This window comes from Melanostigma gelatinosum, assembly GCF_949748355.1.
Source record: "Melanostigma gelatinosum genome assembly, chromosome: 13".
In the NCBI taxonomy this organism is placed as follows: domain Eukaryota; kingdom Metazoa; phylum Chordata; class Actinopteri; order Perciformes; family Zoarcidae; genus Melanostigma; species Melanostigma gelatinosum.
In genome coordinates this window covers 15,364,550-15,385,864 of record NC_136646.1, presented here as the reverse complement: position 1 = coordinate 15,385,864, position 21,315 = coordinate 15,364,550, and the positions used below count along the sequence as shown (strand labels likewise).

The following is a 21,315-nucleotide window of genomic DNA, read 5'->3' as shown; positions in this document are numbered from 1 at the left end:
GAAGCACACACAATAGTCCCAAAATGAAAACATAAAACAGCATAGTTACATCTCTCCATGATGAAAAGCAGAGGTAGTTAAATCATGGACAGACAGCAACCTTTTAACATCCCTTTTCATTCATCCAATTATGCTGGAGATGAATTTTGTAATAGCTTCCTCCTCAGCTAGTCGCAGAAACTGAGGGCCGTCAGAGCCTTGAACATAACCTGCAAAACCTCCATTGATTCATCCAAGAAAAATAAGTCTGCCTCTCTGTGCAGTGCCCACAAAATATACACGGTAGCAATGATGTCCTGCATTAACCATTGTTATTTGTAACCGCATGCATTAATCTATTCGCTGAATAGAAATAAGAAATAAAAAATAGCAGAAGTCGCACGTGTTTTTACAGCTCCACTGGCACATGCACTGGCGTTAAGAGTGTGCACTGTGATAAGACTTTTCCATCTGTGGCTGTCAAGGTGTCAAGAAGCCTTTTAAAAAGCTCCAAAGTTCACACCATGTTCGTTTTGTGGACACTAAACTTCTGTGTCATGAAAAGCAGGATTCATGGGAGGTATAGCTCCGTGTTAGATTTGAGCGCTGGAAAGCTCACGGTGGAGCACAGCGGTCGAGTACTGACTTGCTACGGCCTCAAGGCTGTACATCATCGCAGTGAAGCACAACAACTGGCAAGCGGTTAATACGTCTTCATAGTATAAGCAACACACCATAGAACAGCACAGTGCAAAACATATCGATGAAAGCCACCTCAATTAGAAAGGTCCATTGATTCTCGATGCGTGACAGGACGATGCAAGGACAGGACTGTATGTCACACGTTCATACCTCTGCCCCTTATTTCCCACGGGCACAACAGCCATCATAAATCTGATCTGGCCGGAAAACTCTGCCTCTCAACTGAGATAAACACTTGGAGATAAACACAGTCACTTACACATTCCTTCGCAGACAGACTGTTTAAAAACCTTCATCTTTAGCGTGACTATTGTGAAAACGAGCTTAAACGTGGACTCGTAAAACGTACCAAACCGTGTTTGCCGCATGTGTCAGCTAAACCATGACCGTTACAAGTAAAAATCAAATACACCAAGGCCAGTTGTGTGTGGCTGCTGCACAGCCAGATGTCCGGACCGCAGCAGCCTCATGCTTAAGCCTGTGAGCGTTCACATGTCCTGTACTCAACCGCAGATAAAGATGAGCGGTGAGTGCAGCTGACCAACCCTAGCGGCTGTGGCTCACCCAAGTCTCTTTGGTCTTGGTGCAGCCTGAGAAAAACACAGTGAGGCAGGATGTTGCAGGATGTCTGTTGTGGGCAACATGAAGTTCATTTTTGACACGTAGTGACATGGTGACACGTAGAGCTCTTTGCTCTTATCAAAGCTGGAAGGTGAATTGCTGACAGTCCTTTCTAAGTTTATCCCATTGATTTTTGAAATGTGTCATCAGTCGAAGCAATGTTGAAATTCCTACGGAGGGCTTCAGTGAAAGCTGTGTTTTGCTTATTGTTACTTGATTTCAGTGTTTGACCCTCACAGTGCAGAATGATGAATGTGCAGCGTTTGACACCATTGTTTTCACGTTAATCGATCAAAGGGGGAACGCTTCTGGCAAGTACAAATGAGCTAGATTTTGTGACATCACAACTTGTCTGGGAGCCAATCAGGGTCCGATATGCAATGTGATGTGGAAAAATGAAGACTGAGAATGGACTTCGGTGATGCAGGAGACATTTCGTGTCCAGTTGTTAAACTTTTAAATGAAACAATATTTGCATAATCATGGTTTATGCCATGTCAGCCATGTCAGCTATCACACTGCCTTCAATTTAAATTCAGAAATGGATGATATGCACTTGCGTCCTGTCTTAAGAAGCTTTTCGAAGATGAATTGCTTCAGACCAGGCTCTTACAATGTCGGTCAGATATTGAGCTTTATTTTAGTCTGGTCATTATTTGCAAGAGGAAAGAGAGAACAGGGGGAAGGAGAAGAGAGCGAGAGAAAGCCCTTTGAAAGGAGCCTCTGAACCTTCGTCTGAGCTGCACTCATGCTGTCTCCGGGTGGAAGTTGAGTTCTTGATGAGCTCAATGCGAGTTTTCAAAGTTCGTAGGGCATGAAGCCATCTTTAAAGCTGACAGGTCTTTGATCCTGCGGTTTGCCATGATTTGTTTTTGATTAATGTGGAATTTGGTCTTTTTTGTTCATGTGGATACTCATACTCACACACACACACACACACACACACACACACACACACACACACACACACACACACACACACATACTCATGCACTCATCCTTAGCCCTCACTCTGCTTCAACACAATCACACAGCGATAGATGCCAAAACACAGCTGACTCCAAAAGAAAGGCAAAAACAGGCATGTGTGAGAACACATGCCTGTTTTCGTCTGGTTGGAGAACACGAAAACAAATCACCCTGAAGGTAAAATGTAAGGAAACGAAAAACATAAAGAAAAAATGTGTCAGTATCATACTACTGGAAAGCGGTTTCACTGAGAATGTGCTGCACAGTGTGTTGAAACAGCAGTTGAAACAGGGCCACAGTAAACAGAGGATGTTCCAGGTGAAACAAGAGAACATTACCTTTCATTTTATTTTTCCCAAACTGACCGATCAAGGTCTGACCATTTTTTCCATGCAGTATCTCCAATGCCACAGTAGCCCCAACGTGTAATGGTTTCGTTTTCTTTTTTACTGAGCTGCAGAAGAACCTCATCTCAGCTACTTGATCCAATTCTGTCAGTCACAACCTGCATCTTGTGAATGTAAGTGAGGGATGAAATACAGATTAAAGTCCAGGTTAAAGTTAGAGAATTGCATTAAAGCTCAGTCCTCAGTTCACCGCAACAATTCACTACAGCCTGGCTGGCACACTCTGGCTGTCAAGTCCGTCGCTCATGAACGACACCCTTACTAAACTTCCCGTAAGCTCGACTTTGAAGTCCACCAGACTTGGACCTGGCGGTGCTCATGATGACCACATCAAACTCTGCAAACTGCTGCAATGCACATCAGCGCTCACGGATACATTTAAACCAAAAAAACATCCAAACAGAATGTGTTTCAAAGAACGCAGCAGAAGTTAAATATGTGAATTGCAAATGAAACTTACGAAACCTGTTTGATGAGTAGAGAAAATAGATGTCAAAGCTGTAGCTTACAATCATGAAACCAAAACCATGGTAATAATTATGAGTCATGAGTCAAACAAATTAGCCACATGCAGGCAATTCTGTGAATATAATACAGTCATTACAATGATCATAGTTACTGTATTACTGGAGGAATAATTTAACTAGTCTGCCTTGACTCTCCTAATATAGAGCAAATCTCAGTCCTCTGAGCCATCGGTCACTGGTTGGTGGAAATGCTTTAGCAAGTGACTGTGAAGTTAATATCTGGATGCAGCAGGGATAATGTCACTGGACTGTAAATGTGGGATGACATCAAGTAGACAGTGTGTGTGTGTGTGTGTACATTATTATCCCCCCCCCCCCCTTTCCTCTCTTTGCGCTTGTTGAAGGTTGCAGCACCGGCCAAGTCAGGAGAGACGGCGTTGATCAGAGAGGAGGATCGAGCGGGTGGTCGTCTGGAAGCTCACGCAATAAAACACGTCTGTACATGAAGTGCAGGAATATCCTTTGCATTGCGCTAGATTTAGTATTTACTTTTCCTCTCCATCCTTTTGATCTTGGCACGCCATATTGCTATTTTCCCAACATGTTGGCCTCTCAGAAATGCCATAATTCTGCTCGTCAGTGGCCATCTACACCTTGTTTACGCAGTTTGTGTCCAGAGGGTTGAAGGGGCAAAAGTCTACTTGAACAGAACCTGCAATTGGTATTATTTGACTCAAAACGATGACAAAATGAATCCCAATGCCAACCCTAAATTCCTCTCTTTGATGGTGTACTTGCTTTGTAACAGCATGTTTATACTCCTCGTCAGGCTCTGACAGGTGAGAAGAGAGTTTTAAGTGTGTGTATAAAAGATTGGAGGCGTTTGATTGAAACAAAAACCTTGATCGATCTGAAACATCAGCGCTTTAAACTAGCACAGCGGCTCTGAGCACCCTCAGCACCGCTGCTGACGTAAATCTAACACTCACAGTTAAATGGAAGGTGACACATGAAGGAAAACAACAGCACAAAGACAGTTTTCTGCCCTATAGATGGGACGGATGACCTAGATAAAGCACTCTCTTGTCTGAAATTAATTCCATACTGCGACAATCTTACTGTCCCTTACTGTCCATGATACAGCAGTGGCTTGGATATTGAGGGGAAGAGGAAGACGTGTGGGAGGACTTCTGGTGAGAGGAAAGCTTGACTTGGGATGTATTCTTTGGCAGATCCACTGTTTGGCTGAAACAATGATGGGAGTTCATTTGGTAGCATGCAGACGACCCGTCGGCCTCTGTGTTGCTCTCATATCATTGCTTCTGCCAGTTTTCGAGTCAGAGCAACAACAGCAATCTCAGAAGAGCAAATATAGTAGCGGAGAAAGAAACGAGGAGCGTGTCTCCTCAGCGACAATGAGTGACAGCTTTCCCCTGATGCCATGGCAACACATGGAATTCTACTCAATAGAGCCCATGACGAACCAGGACCTTGATGTGTTGCTGCTTTGCAATAGAGCAGCAGGGGAGGGAGATCAAGGACAGGACTTATTCAGATCAGGAGTAGCTTGCAAGCTTTATATAAGATATGAAATGTGATACTGAGATTGAATGCAATCCCGATTGGGAATCAATTTGAAGCCTGCTGTCGTGAATCATCACCACAATTTCGTTGTCGGTAGTGTGAAAAAGTGCAGCGAGCCAAAGACAAGTGGTTTTATAGAAGGCATCGATATCATTTTAGTAAATGCCACAATTTTCATCAAACCCTTTGGAGCATTTATTGCCTTTGGGTTTTGTTTAGACCATAAATAAAATAATAATGTTCATAACAAAGGATGCAGGCTGTCTGTCGTCACTGTAGCACGGTCAGCATCTTTTATACTCTTTAAAGGTGCTACATTTGATATTAAGAGCATATAGCAGCAAATGATAATTTACCCTTCGCTGTTAGCTTTTCCAGCACTTTTGTCATTTGCACTGTTGCCGCGGTAATCATTAGCTGCGAGCCGCAGCTGTCGCCATGGTCAGAGCCGCTGAGAGTCAATAAAAAGGCTCCCAATCTCCACGATAATGCTTCATGGTGCAAACTGTACTTGGAATACGCACTGGCACACATTTGACTGGCCACTGGTGTAGCGTGCTGCTGGATGACATTACATTGCATTGCAACAGACTCAAGCATGAACGCATCCGTAAGCAACTGATGGCTAAGGATGACACAACCAATTGTTGATTGGTTGTGTCATGAGAAATGAATTAAAATTCATGAAATCATGCTTTTTTTCTTGGCACACACTTGAGGCTTAGGAAGAGATAAGTGATGATTTCGTGTCGATGCAAGATAAACAGAGTCTGGTGCAAAGGCCGTCTTGGGAAATTCCCTGCTCCGTTCTGGCATTGCTTTCATTTCCGTTTAATCCCAGGAGCAGGAGGTTAACGAACCAATTAATTGCTAAATCAGATTAAATCCCTGAAAGCCTTGAAATTATCTCTGTGTCAAGTGTTTCTCCGATGCTCAAGGCACACATATTACTGTCCCTAGTTCATTTTAACTGGAATATCTCAATTAGAAGCCAACAAGTCCTTGAGTCATGATCTTCACTCTGCCCTTTTATCCTTGTCAACTATAATGAAATATGTTCTGCAACATAACTTTAAATACAATAAAATATAATACCATTTGGGCTTGTGTCTGCCATGTCCAGTAGTCAGAAGCAACATTTTAAAGCTATCCTTATCTGTGACGCCTCTCTGGAGGTTGCAGACAGACGGCAGACCATGCAGTTAGTCCAGTCAGTAATCCTGCTGAGAGTCCCATAACACCCCCCCCCCCCCCCCCCCCCGGCCCACCAAGGTCCAAATCTTGGATTATGAAGGTGACATTGGTCCACAGAGAATAGGGGGCTGTACACACCTCATTACAGAGAAAGCAGGATAAGACTGGAAAAGCTCTGAGATGTCTGAGCTGGGTGGGGTCACAGGTGGAAGAGCCTGAGCAGCTAATGCAGATTTTCTCTTGCTAGCCCCATGCGATCGCTTCAAATTAAAGGAATAAAAAGCTTTAAAGACAATGTGGTATATCAGATAAGACATGAAAACTGCTTATTAATGTGCTTTGAGGCGAATTGTTCAGACATCAAGTTTTGGGTCCACATATCCACAGCAAAATGGTTTTATGATCAGGTACTCAATGAATGAGGTAGCGGGATAGAGTCAATACAATGGCATGCCACTGGGATTTGGAGAGGACATGGTTTGGCTTAATGGAGAGTCCAAAGTGGTACCAGGCAGGCGGGCGACTGCAACAAATAGCGCTGGGAGACCACAGAATGAACATTAACGACAGAGCTGCCTGTATCGGTCAGAGGGCACTTCTCCCTTCATCCGTTCATCCGTTCATCTCTGGTTACATCACAAGGTTTTTAACGGTCTTGATGAAACGTCCAGTCCTTCACAACATCACAGGAAGTGTTTGTCCTCTGAACAACACTGATACGCTTTTTATATTAACAATATCTGATCAAAATTAAGCATATCTGAGAAACTGTAATCATTGGATTCGATGATGAAAGAAAAAAATCCAAGCAGCTTTTTAAAGCTGAAATTAAAAGCCATGTTGAGTGCCATATGTGAAGTCTAATCTCATTGGACAAAAGCCTGAAGCCCCCCGACCCTTAGCGAGCACTCGGGAGATCACTTTGTTTTGCATAAGGTTAATGGTTTAAAGACAAAGAAAAGGTTTTGTCTTCTGGACACTTGTACTGCAACAGAATCCAGAGTAAACAACATTCCTGCGAGGACAAGATGAGGGTATTTTCAAAACGGCAATAGTACAAAGTGAAGCTATGCTAATGCTTGGAGGCTAATTAGAGTCAAAGCAATTACTAAATGAAAAATGTGATCAAAAAGAGGTCTGGTGACTCTTTACCCATCTGTCTCAGCCCATAAGGAGCTGAAAATAAGCGGCGTGAAAACATGTCAAAGTGACTCGATAACAGCTGAAATAAACTGTGACAGCGTTAATGTGAAATCTATGTTGATGAACTGCTATGTGAGTTGAAAAAAAAGAAAGAATTGTACTAAACCACATCTCTGTTGCATTTGAACAGATGCCTGAGAAACCTGCTATATTATTTTAGGGACAACATGTTGAGAAGTGTTTAGGTACGCTGTGGGTTGTGACAAGTTGTTTTCAGATGCAATCGAGCGTTCACACCACTGGATCCTGCCAGTGAGGAGCTGATGGAGCAGCACATCGAGACAAGCCCAAGGTGTGGGTGTGTTGCGCACAAATCTATGATTTAGAAAAATGTACACATCACCTTGAAACATTAATTCTCGTCCATGCTGTATTTGCAGTTGCAAGTAAATGAAGTTGGTCCCACTGAAGACAAGGACACCATTTTGGAAGACGGATTCGATTTGGATTAGCTACGTCGGCACATATCTGTCAACCCCAAGTCTACTGTCTCAGATTAATGCTTACCTTCCTATCGGATTAGGCTTAAAGGTTTGCACCATGCAGAATAAAAGAGGGCCAGAGAGGGAGCCAATTGTCTTATTAACCCCTGAAACCAATTGAACCAAAGTAAGAATGATTATTTACTCTGTACATCTGTTCTCTAAACCAAACCGTCTGCTGATGTACGATGTTTTATTTCCTTTCTCTTGTGCTCAGCAGCTCTGGTTCTATTCCGCAGTGGTTAGCTGCCAAGGAGCCGTGTGAAGTCGCTTGATGCTCGGAGCTGCCCAGGTGTCTTATTTTGCTTGTCTTCCCCAACCTTTCGAACAACAGCAGCCTCCCTTACAACAGCCTGGAGGGATGCACGCTAACAGCAATTCCCCAGTTGGGAGCCTAGCAATTACAGCACCCCTCCTCTATCCCTGTAATTGCAAAGGGAGCTGCTTCCTGAGTGATCCGACTACGAGCCTGCCACCAGGGACGACTGGCTTCATCACCTCTGGCAGCCCCAGGTAAATGAGGGAGTTTTGCTGGAGAGTTAAATAAAGGTTGTTCGTTAATAGAGCGGAGTGATTCATATCTCGCTTGAACCATCGCCTTTTTGCTCTGCGGTTAGTTGTGCTGCATGATGGATGGGACAGGTTGCTTGATGCATGAACCGCAGACGACCTGAGGTGCCTTCCTTTGAAACATGACGGGACATATTGACAGATTAGCAAATGCTTCTGGAGTTAAAACACATATGTGCAGCAGAGTGAATGTCGTATCGTCAGCAGCATAATGAGCTAGATCACTTCTGCTGCAGGTCACGGCTCAAACAGGAAAAAGTAGCTCCTGTTTACATCCACATAAAGACATTTTAACAGCGGCTTGAAACCTGACCTCACTTCATTTTGTCGGGCGTGGAGTGTTAAGTGTCACGCAGGGACATAAAAAGGAATGCCAGTGTTTTCCATAATATGTCACGTCTCTCCAGATGAGAAACCTGACACTTTGTTATGTGTTTCTCGGGGTCATAGCAACAAAAGCCACTCGTCGGAGGCAGCGGGGAGGAGCTGAGACAGCGTAAAGAAAAACGCCGCTGTGCTAATTAGCCAGTCGACGGTGAATTCGAGAAAGCAGGACACCTTTGCCCGCAGGGATCCAGGAATCTATGCAGGTACGGTGGGGGCAGTGCATGGACGAGTGACACAAGTTCAGCATTTGAAGAAAGTAAAACAATGACACGAACCAGTATTTTTTATATAATTTAGTACAATAATCTAATACAGTAAGATTAGGGACTGTTGATGATTTTGGTAAAACATATTTATTTCTTACTTCATCAAAAAGACATGACCGCACCTCAACTCCTCAGCCAAACCTGCTTCATTTCCAACGCAAAATAGTGCCGCTACAACAACGGGGTCGCAGTACATCGTTGTGGAATGACGTCTGTTCAAATGCTGACAAATGTGTGTCTATAAAGGTTGAATAGAACTCAACCACACATTAAATGAAATTGAGAAATCTAACCCAAGGTAGGTTCATTCTAATGATATATCAGCTATGATATATATAAATATATATATATATATATATATATATATATATATATATATATATATATTTAAGATCTTTATTTCAGTTGGTGTATCATGGCTAAGGGCAGCATTAACACATCTAGTATCACCTGTGGTAAAAAAAACAACAAAAAAAAAAAACTATCCAGGATGATCCACGAGAGCCATTTCAGAGCAGATCAATGAATGTGATGAAGACATATGAATCATTTCCTTTTTGGAAAGAGCAATAAATGATTGTTATGAAGCCTGTGCAGCAGGTTTTTGGATAAAAAACATCCCAAAAGTATCGTGGCACGGCCCTCTACTGGTTCCTAATCAACATTCCTTTGTGGAAATAATATAAATAGTGGTTAAGTCAAAACATTGCAGTGGAAACATATCTTATTATATTAATTTGAAGTTGGCTCAAGGGTCAACCATAAACTTACTACCATTAATGGAGCGTGTTTTATTGCGGTGCTCGAGAGATCAAGGCAGTGCCATCACTCAGGTCTAATTGACATGATGAGGAGCTATTACTGTATTGATCCACCTGGCAAGTGGCACTGGATCAGCTGAGGCCTCTATCGACCTGACTAAGTGGGTGCACAGACCTCTGAGGGTCAGGCAAATGTTAAGGGGATATTACCAGTTGTTTGTAAAGTTGGATCTTGTTCAGTTTAAGGTGAGTCAAAAGAAGCATTTGGAAAAGTGGTTATCCAGACAAAGCCCAAAAGAAAACCCCCATCCTGATGGAAAACAAGGACACTGACCCTGCTCATAATACCCGTAAAAACATTGTGCTTTTATAAAAATGTTCATGTACTCAAAAAGGATCTAAAACTGGAACATGAAGCGTGTTGTGGATCATGAATGAACCTGGTTAGGCAGCTTAGTGAGTTCATATCACAACAATAAATTATCATAAAATAGACTTCTGAACTTTTTACACATCCACTAAATAATGTACATACACTGTATAACAATATCTCCAGAGTCAAAACACAGACAAGGGACAAGCACGAGTCTGTAGTTATCCTCTCAATCCCAGCCAAAGTCATGGCCAGTCATCTGGTAAAACCTGCCGTTGAAGGGTTTATAAAAGTCTCTGAGTCTCTGCACCACCTCTGGGTCAACATTAGGATGGGTCCTGCCTTTGGTTTTGCCCAGGCAGTGTGGCTTGCTGTTCCACTCAGGTCTCTTAAGGCAGGGGAAGCCCTTTGCTGGGTTAAAGTGAAAATGCTTCTCCGTGACCACCCTCCGGAGCCCAAGAAAGTCCTGGACGCGAGCCATCTCACCTGCGGGGTCGCTAATAAGACACTCTCCGCTGACAAACAGCAGCTGCTCCGCAGGGAAGTACTGCAGCCAGCGCTCGAGGTGCTTGGCGTACATGCCGATTTGAACGGCGCTCCACGTGGTGTCGATCAGACCCGCTGACATGTTCTTAAACGTCAGGCTCTCGAAAGACGGGATGTCCGGCTTCTTGGAGCGCGTCTGGGTGTAGTCTGAGATGGCCCGGGTGACAGGGTCCCGGACAACCACAATCAGCTTTGTGTCTTTGGACATGGTGTAGATTCTTGCGGGGACCTCCTTGGTGACGTAGTAGCTGGGGGTCTTCTCCATGGTCAACTGGCCCTCTGATGACTTGGGCATCAATTCCCTAAAAAAGAACACAAACACACTGTATTACATTTGTGTTACAAGCACTTTATATCTGCACCATTGTGTATTCTCTTCTTTTAAAACAATTTACAAAAAGCCGCCAGACAGGTGGATGAGAAAAACACTGACACAGTAGCTCCATGGACGCTTTAAAGTACTGTCAGGCAGAAGTAAGTCGATCACCATCAAGAAGACAATCGTAGCCATCATGGCTGTAATGTTGTTCGGATTCGGAGGAGCATTGCATTCCTCAGGAGAAAATGCAAAGCTTGGGAGCTGTCTATTCCCATAACTCTATTCTTCTTTTTCACCCTGGATGGCTCTGGTTGATCATAATATAGCCTGTTAACTGCAGCTCTGACTGGATAATGGCTAAAGTGAGCCAAGGGGGATTAGGACAAAGCCAAACACGCTGGAGCATTAGAGGCTGGTTGACTGCCTTGTTGGCTGGCTCTCTGAAGAGAGAAGGAAAGAGGGAGAGAGAGATGTGGCCACGACGATGAGACTCAATGGTTCATCCACGAAGAAACATTAGTTACTTTAGTAACTTTTTTTTATTCCTTTTGTGTATTGTTATCTTGTATATTGTTTATCGTTGTTGTTGTTCGCTGCTGCTGGCTGGCTGAGGGCTAAAATGACAATAAAAGCCTCTTTATCTTTATCTCTAGTGATGGACACAATAACCCAAACATAGCTGAGGGGCAGTGTTCACTACAGTGTTCACTGTACGAACCTGTTATGGTTCGTATCAGGTTATGTTGCAGCAAACTGCAATTTATATGAAAATGTTCCTCATCCACCCAACAATGTAACAATGTAGAATGCATATTAATTCAATTCAGTACCACCATGGACAAGAGACTCCAGAATCACAAGAGTTGAATCAACTCTTCTCTTGCAGTCCCCAAAATGTACTGTTGACATTTATTGAAGGGGTATTGCACTTGCATTCGATCTATCCAAGGTGTTTGTGTGTTAACCTATTTGCATTACGCATAGTGTAAAAGATGAGTATGAACTCCACACTAACTACGAACTATGAACACTTCCCCACTTGTATTTGTGTACAAATACTTGCACATGCAGCATTTCTTAAGTAGGTAAATTAAAGATCTTCTTGGGTTGCCAATGCTTGTGAACACACCATCACTCCCATGTCTGTTTTATACGCTCATATAGTAGCGGAAGATGAGAAATCCAAGAGATGAATTTAATGTATGATTCAAAGTAACATTTTGGTCGCTGCTGTTCTCCATCAGAGCATATTTCATACAGATTCAACAAACACCTTAAAAGCAAGAACAGTGTCAGCTGTCTTGTTTCCTGCTATATATGTGGATGGAAATAGATACAAACCATGATGCAATGTGTGTTCACAAGCATCGGCGCCCCCACCAACGTCCCCTCCCACCACGGACCTCATTGTGGTTTAAGTCAGTCAAAAAGTCTTACAGCATTCGGTAATATACTCATGTTGTGATTGTTGATCTAAATCAAACAAACGGGAAAGCAGAGCAGCCATGTCATAAAAGTGATTACCGGTACAATAATATTGTATCCCTCTCCAAACCCAGAAGCTTTCATCTTACACATGTATGTGGTGGAAAAGAGCTCAGCTTTAGTGATTATGGGAAAAGATGGCATCACAATATGCTCTCATGCAATTTCATCACCTAATGTCCCCGTGCTCTTTCTTTTCTACAGCGGCCCTGGGTCTCCATTGTATGCGGTAGAAAAAGCACAAACCTAATCAAGGTAATAGGCGGGAGAGAAGCAAACAAATCAATTTAGAAACCCGACAAGTATTGTCTGCATCTCTTGGCTTTGCACAAGCGAAGCGCTGTAGGCCTTCCGCGGGGCCTCGAGGGACACAAAAACGTACTACTGTACCAATCAAACTTTCCACTTAGTCCCCGAGCAAAACAATCTGTGTGAGCAGGACATGCATTGTTCATCCTAGCAGAGATAGAGAAGGGAAGAACATCTCTGACTAAGCGGGGAGTGAGAGAGTTGCCTGAGGGGGGCAGATGTAGCAAGCTTTCACAATTTGTTCTGCTCAATAAACAATGTCGCCTGGAACCAATAGCTTTCAGTGCATCCTCATTTATCAATCAGCTACGCAAAGGCATCATCATTCAGCTTCAAGGCAGTAAAAAATAAGACAAAAAAACAGCGCGCTGACTTTTGCCCCTTCACGAATTTTGCAAGTTTCTATTTGACTTCCTAAAACAAAACAAAAAACGCTGCTTTACTCTAAAATTGTAACATCTAAGTAGGCTGTAAAGTCATAAATCCAGGAGTCTGTGCTTTAAAGAGGTTCTACCGATAATTGGTGCACTGAAAATACATCTATATTGACGCTGCACAGAAACATCCTCTGCCCTCGAACCTGTCCTGTTAAACTCGCAGGAGAACTGCAGATAACGGAGGGCGGCAGAGAGGAAGACTGTTGAGAGAACGAGATGAAGCAAGAGAGGAAGGAGTGGAAGGTGCAAAGAGAGGATTAGATGGAATCAGGTGCACCGTTGGAGGATGGAGTCGACCCCTCTCTGACCCAGAAGCCTAAGTCTAAGTTTTAAGTCACCGGGAACTTTAGATGCTGCGTCTGCCTATTCCTACAAGTAGCACAAGATACGTCTACAGCAGCCTACAGTCAGATATGAATCCAGGAGTGGTGTGATTTGCCAGTGTTGTGTCTGCTGGGCAGTCAGGTGTGTCCATTAAAGTGGCTTCTGGGTAGACAGCGTTTGAACGCTGGTATCAGGAAGCAGGTTGAAAGGTAGGGGTCTACAAAGTCCCTGCGTGCTGGCTGATGCCCCTCGCTGATGAGTTCACCAAAAACAAGAGCGGTGCAGAAAACTCCAACACGACTTACACTTTTCGTATCATGCGGTGTTCTGCTTGACTGACTCTAACTGGAATCTGATATTTCAGAATTTCAGACCACCGTGCGAAGGGACTGCCCCAGAAATAAAAAAAAACGGCGCATTATCTAACGTCATGATGAGTCCTAATCTCGCACTGCAGGGGTTGAGCTGCTGTGGGAGTCGCTCTCAAAGACAGGATGAGAGGTGGTGGTATGCAGCCACTTATAACAATCAGACCAATACACTGGGAGATGATTACCAGACGGACATCAAAGAGGGAAGCTTCTTAAGAGGAGGTGTTCTGTGGTCATTGCAGCTCATTTTATCATGCGTGTGAAAGTCATTGTCATGGACCTTCAGCGTTCAGTATCTCAACAGCATTCCTGAACAACAGTGATAGTGCAGAGCATGCATTTTTCCCATCCTCCATTATTACATGTCAGTATGCAGAACTCAGGGCCACCTGGCAGTCTGAGCGAGACAGGCCCAGTCTGATGAGAAGAGGAGGAGGAGGAGGAGAAACAGTGCATGAGACATTCTGGCTTCCCACACACAACTGTCAGCTTTACAGTAACACATATCAATTTGGACAGTCAGTTGTTTTCTAGACCCAATGAGCACTTTTTCTCAGGGTGGTGGTGCTGGAAAAACATAAACCAGCAATGCCAAACTTTTACACACAAAATCAATATCACTGGTGTGTAGCTTTTGAGTGTAAACAGATACGTATATTCAGAGACGCTTTGGAGATACAAAGCCAAATAGAGCATGAGAGTGAGTCTGACCGGTGGGTTTTTTGTCTGCTTCCATTTTTGGAGGACAGCTCAGAGTGAAAATTCAACAGGTGTGACCCTGACTTGAAAGATGAAATGAAGGACACAACCTATAGAAATGTACCTTATCTACATGAGCCAGAATATCTTACCCTGACCAGGAGCTTACAGGGAGCAATAAAAAAAAACACAAGCCAACAGTGAAGCCTTGAAGGGGATCCCCACCGATTTTACACAACAAAGTCTGTTTACAGGTCTTGGAGCACTAAGTATAAAAACTTTTGTTACTCCAGAGGGATCTGTACGGAATTTGATGAACTGCCTTAAGTGTGTCACTTGAGTCAGCATCAGTTGGGGCGGAAGAGTACGAGTTTAAAAATGAAAAAAAAAAAAAAGTGAGGAGTTACAAAGAAGTAAGCTTTCCAGACTCCGGAGTCTTCATCTCTGCTTGAGGCTAAAGGCTCAAGACAACGTAAGCCACTGCTAGCACTGCACACCTGAATCGCACCGTCATGTTCTCCTTCCAACTCGTCACATACTCGCGCTCTGACAGGCCCCTTGGCGTCGCGTTCTAACACACTGGGTAGCTCAGCGCACGGTCGCAGGAAACATGTAAAGTTGTGAATTCAAACAAAACCACCTAGGTTTAGGAAAAACATCATTGTCGGGCTTAAAATATAAGTGATAGTAAGTAAGTGAAATGTAAACAATGTTACATAAGTGCGGAACACGTAAAACAAATCATGCAGTAACGTCAAAATAACTCAACAACACTGGGACACCGGTCTCCTAGTTGAAAGGCTTGTGTTTGTTTGACCTTTCCACCTTAACGCCCTCCTTTCCACTCTGTGTGTTGTTGTTGTTTTTAGTTTTTTATATCACGACATCACACTCACAGCCTTTTTTCTGAGCATCTAATAATGGATAAAGCCCGGTGCGTCTCGTACAGACGCTAAAGGGTGCCTTTGTGCATCGGTGTCAGATGCCGAAAGGCTTGACAAAGTGCGTGTGTTTGACGCCTTGGGAACGAAAACAGGCCGGAAGAATCTCTGACCAAATTGTCGGAGGGCGAGTTGAATTGTGGGCATCGTAGGTGCCAGGTTTTGGCAAGAAGGAAGAATAAAAAAAAAAGGAAATATCTGTAGCTCTGGTGCGTCCATCTGTCCATCGTGAGTCCAACAGTGTTATAGGAGAGCAATGCTTGTCAGCACTCTTTCAACAAGCAGTATACTATTGACCATGACCTGGAATAGTGAGATGAAGACCACAAAGTACAAAGTGAATTCTCAATTGCGTGACGAAGGGACTTCAGAGAAGAGCTGAAAGACACCTGTCAGCAGCTAAAGCAACTACTAAATAACTCTGATTCTGATACTATATATTAGTAAAGAGCAAAGCAGTGCAAATTGAAAACTTTGGTCAACTGCAGCTGGGATTGTCAGAATGAAGCATGTTTACGTCAATAAATATGGCCATTGTTCAAAATATCCACAGTTATGATAGTTTCCATTTAATGGGGCCAATGAAACCCATTATTTGCGTACAATGTGACGTATGTAGTGGCAATTCCTCATATGCTGGCCTGAGAGGATCAGCAAAAGCAAACAACACGTCGGAGAAGCAAACCAAAGATGGCTGAGGCAGATTGGTGCTTTTTTTTCTCAAGTTGCTCTGACTCGCCGTCAGGGAGCCTCTGCAGTGGAGAGAGAGATAGAAGCAGGAAACAACACATTCTCTCTGAAGATACTACAAAAGAGAGAGATGAGCAAGTCAACAACTCAAGGGGATATAATGGAGTGAAAATGTTTTGTTTGTGTGTTTCCAAAGTGCTGTAATAAGTGCTGCGGCTTGACAAATTGCCTCAAGCTAAAGCCCAGGGGGTTGCTGCAGCAAATTAAACCTTCAACCCCTCGAATAGGGAGGGGAGTTGCACATTACCAGCATTGACAATCTAGTGGACTTATACTGTGAACGCCAGCATCATTTCAGTCTATTGAAAGAACACACATTTTTAGAGCGCACCGTTTTACGGTTTGTGGAAATATTTTAGGAATGTTTGAAACAACAGCTACCATGTGTGAATTTTTTTTTTTCGTTGAAGCATCTGATTAACAATGCAGTTTTCCCTTCTTTTCCTGTCAGTGTGCTGACACATTACTTTAAGATGGGGGATGTACCTATACCGAGAGCTCTCTCGCCGATCCCCCCGTGTCCGTGCAAAGAGCTTTGTTGAGTAAGCAAGTGTTGAGTAAGCAAAATCCCACCAGTGGACTCAAATGAACCTTCTCTTGGGGAAAATAACGTAACTTTTCCAGACAGACATCTGTGAAAGTCAACTTTCAGGCAAAAAGCGTAGTGTTTGGTCTTTTCTTGGGGCAGGTTCCAATGAATGCTCTTTCTGATGAACTCCTGCTGGGCTTCGTCAAAGGGCACTTTCACCCTTCTGAGCACATTTGCATACAAAGTGAAGGCAGAGAAAACATGTTTCACACTAATTGTCTGCTCTTTTATTGTCAGGGTTAATGCAGACCTCGGGGGTTCTCCGGCATCCCCCTTTCATTGAGCTCAATAATACTGTTGCGCTTTTCTAAGGACTCACTTTAAATTTACTATCTGCCACTGGCCTGCAGTAAGCCTCCCCGGGGTTTTAAGGAGGATTAGGCCATCTTCACTGACACCCTCAGTGAGTTAGTAAGAAGGCCACTCATTGTTCTACATGTGGCGCCTCAAGAGGAAAAACACAATCTCAGCAATGAAGTCACATCTACAGTGCATCACTCAGAAGACCTTAATATGAGCATGCATTCAGCAGATGAATAAGACATACGGGAAGGAAGTTGGTGGCGTTATTAAAGAAAGGAGGGGCCGAGGACTCGCCTTCTGTGTGAGGGTGCACAATTGTCTGCCTGCTTCTCTGTTTCTGCCGCTGGGTGACAACGTGCTGTATTGTGGTTGGTGTCCTGCTGTGCGTGGGGCCTCTGCGCTATGTGGGGCCTCCAGCAGGATGGACACACCAATCACAGTCGACAAATGGTGTGAGCACAACTCAATGCCACCGCAGGAGCTGATAAGCCCACCCAGCGGACTGTTCCTCTCCCCCAGCTACTGCACGCCATCAGTCTGGGGGCAATCATGTGAAACATAAGGGGAAACAAATCCACACACACCTCTGCCTGGCTTTTTGCTCTTAGCTTATCTTTAAGACCAACTTCTGTGCATAGGACATAGGACTGCATGGATGCAACAGGCTAGAAAAAGGTGTGCCAAACTGCTAAAATGCCATGTGAAGATGCTCATTTATCAAGTTGACAAGAACTGATCCGTCCAATGGCGCGCTGCACCATAAGGCCAGGCAAGGGGTTTCCTGAGCTCCACTAAATGATCAGTAAGTGTTGACTTGATGTCATGGTGCTTTGCTGTATGGGGTCAACCTGTGGCGCAGGGCTCTCACTGTGACAACTCATGCCAAGTTTTTTAATGAGCCAGATCACCTCTCTGGGAAAAAGATGAATCAGTTTTCCACATCCACGAGCTACCACTGTGAAAAGCTCGCTGGCATGTCTCGATTACAACTGCGTCTTTGACTATTACTTACATAACATTTCAGAGTATCCATCTTTAATGATAGCTTCTGCTTCCTTTTAGACATTACTCATTGTTAACGTGCATCACGTGCGGATTGTAAAAACAGCGTGACAGTCAAACATGGGACGATTTAAATTTGTTCTTGTTGCTCAGTCTGTAGAGATGGACAAAAGACCACTCTCCACACACTGATCATCCAAAAATGTCCTAAACCTGTCCGGAAATTCTTGAAGGAGCTTAGGCGAGAAGTCCTTTGAACAATGCTTCGCTTCCCCTATTGTAGCTTTATGGAGCCAGCTTTGAAACAGTGTCTAGATCCTTTGACATCGCCTGTTAATCCCTCGTCTCAGTCAAATGGACCCTTGAAACCGCATCTCTTATTTTCTCTTATTAACAAATTGGTTGCTCTGATGCAAGCCATTCGATGCCAAACTATTTCCAGGAACATTTTGGGTACGTAAAATATCAATCATTTCCACGAACTTGGTGTGTTTGTGATTCATGTCCGTAAGCGCAACAAGTTGTGTAACTGTGCAGCTGAGTCAATAGTAACGTGCTTACATATTGTGAGGCATGGTACAGTTGCCATGACAGAGAATACAATGAAAATGTTACGTGACACAATGTCGAAGGTGTGAGCAGCCGCAGATCTCTCTGCCTTTGACATTGAAGTCTATTTGTATTGAGGATCAAAACAAATAAATGCCACTGAATTAATACGCTGGATCTCATCATCTTTATATCACGCTCCTGGCTGTTCAAGGATGATGGCGTGATGTAACTTGCTGACACCTAATCCAGGGGTTGTTTCTCTCTTTCATCAGCATCCAGAATGCATGTCAAACCTAAGTGGAAGCTTTGCTTCAACTTCATTTCTATCAACAACTGTGATTTTCTGTGAGTTCCCTGTTTTTCAGAAAGCTGTTACATTATATATTTCAATGTTTTGTTGGTTCAGGCCTTAACCGTCTTGAAAAGATTAGTAATGAAGTAATCAACATGAGGAACAGTGAACATCTTTATTAAAAACAGTAGTATAGTGGAGTTTAAAGTTTCTTTCAGTTTACCTTCATATTATAACTGGAATAAATCACCATAAAGTTACAGCACACATTACAAAACGTCTGTAGAATAAATGAGCATCATTTTTATTCTTAATGTTTTTAAATCAGTAGGTTCTTGTTATTTGTCTTTGTCAATAAAAATGGCATTGCATTGCACAGTTTATCATTCTTTTATTTTCTCAATTCATTGGTTCTTTTTATCTTGTTTTGTCACATTTTTATCAACGATTATCAACTGTTATCCTTGGAAACTTTTTAAAGTCAAGTCTTTTTAATTCGATAGACTATTATGGGACTTGTCAATGTAATGTATTATAGCGCAATAAAATAAAGTTAAAAGTTACATGATGGTGGACTTTTAAAGGAGCAACGTATCGATTTAAAATGTGGTTTTTTTTTGTCACAACCGGAGCTAATTTAAATGTAGCCAAGTACTGTTTTACGGTTTTTATACGGTTAAATGATATTGGTAAAAATGACATGAAGGTGGCACGAGGTGGAAATAGATTTTTCAGACGAGGGACAATGGTGTGTTTTATTCTGGAGAAGATTTACGCTTCCAGAGCGCATGAGATGCCCCTGAGCAAGGCACGAGGCGCAGAAGCCCACTTCATGTAGGTGTGTAAATGAAGCATAGCAGAGCTCAGTAGACTATCTGTCTCCGGATTAATGTTTTAAAACGGCGGATAAGTGAGGTACCTGTACCACTCCAGTCCCTTGTCGTAGTTGCGGTCGAAGAAGTGCGGCTCTGCCCCCACCGCTCGGATGTCTGGATGCAGGCGCAGAAACTCCAGCAGCGCCCGGGTTCCTCCTTTCTTTACCCCGATGATGATTGCCTGGGGCAACTTTTTACTTTCCGACTCATTGAGGAAACCTGACATGGCATTATCATCCAACGCCTTCGCCTCGCCTCTAATTTCATCCCACTCTTCTCCTCTGTTCTCCAAATCGTTCTCGTTATTCAGTAAGTCCCTGGATGCCCCGAGAGACTCCTGATTGTCAACTTCTGAATCGTTTTCGTGTCTCTTCACCGAGCCGTAAGTCAGGTTTGGCATCGTTGAGCAGTAGCCAACACAACAATAAACCATGTACACCCAAAGGGACAGCATTATGCAGAACACAAATAGTTTGTTTTTCACGTGGGATGATGGCACAACATGTAGATTGTGTGGAATCGGACTATATTCCATAGGACCGCCGTGGAAAAGTTATATTCCAGTTGACAGACATTTTGGCAAAGGCGCCTCACTCCTCTGCAATGACTGAGATCCTGAAAAACCGGTGCGCAATTTCCCCAAAAAACTAAGTATAGTCAACATGGAAACTGATATTAAAATGCGGTCGTTCACCTTCCGCTTCGACCCCAGTTCTGCTTGGAAAAGATGATGGATGTCTTTATTCTTGATAGAAACAAAAATGTGGAAAACCAATAAATAAATGACGAAAGACGCAAGAATGATATCGCCAGGTGAGCGATACGCACGTCAGGGACTGAGTTTGTCTCCCATCACTTGCTCTCAGTGTGTGAGCACTCCCACAGCAGCACCAAGTTATCTCGGCAACAGCATCAAGCATGCCAGAATATCAAAACCTTTTTTCCGGTAGAGCCTTTCAAAGTAAAACTGGTTAGGCTCTGGCGAAGTAGGCTCAATAATATATAATCTCCTTAGAAATTAATCTAGCCTTGCAAAATACGTCTATTTTACATATATTTGCCACCATGATTCACATAGATGGAAGGCTAAATAATAACTGTAAGCTCATGCCAACAACAATTATGAAGATAAACTCAACAAATTGGGTTAATTGAGCATATTCGCTCCATTAGTATCGCTTTTTCTTAATACGTCGAATAATGTAGGCCTACTCATCGTAAGAGGTTTTATTTATTTGTTTATTTTTATCTATTTTGGGCACTGGCAGGCTACTCTTCCAGTGATTTGCTGTGCTGTGCAAAATACTCATTAGCATCACTTTTATTTTGAAAGCTGTGAAGGTTCCGGTCCTTTTCTCTCTTTTTCATGTTCATGGACACAGCTCTGTGTTCTCAGAAACACAGGAGGGCGGATGACTGGAGGAGTTTAGCAATCCCTCCAATCTGTGCATGATTACATCGGCTCGTTTTAGTTTGTAATTATGATGGAATAATCATATTTTCTTGTTACAGTATTGGCCTACAGCTGTTTGAGAAGTACATGAAATCAATTATCA

The 21,315-nt window shown here is 43.2% G+C and overlaps 1 protein-coding gene across 1 annotated transcript; it reads right to left on the bottom strand.

Moving 5' to 3' along the window:
* Positions 1-9,237: 9,237 nt before the first annotated feature.
* Positions 9,238-20,294, bottom strand: hs3st3b1a (heparan sulfate (glucosamine) 3-O-sulfotransferase 3B1a; the record flags this gene model as incomplete). The annotated part of the gene is made up of 2 exons (XM_079282045.1): positions 9,238-10,813; positions 19,804-20,294. 2 exons carry the CDS (start codon positions 20,292-20,294, stop codon positions 10,195-10,197), a joined length of 1,110 nt encoding a protein of 369 aa, XP_079138171.1. The 3' UTR covers positions 9,238-10,194.
* Positions 20,295-21,315: the final 1,021 nt, after the last annotated feature.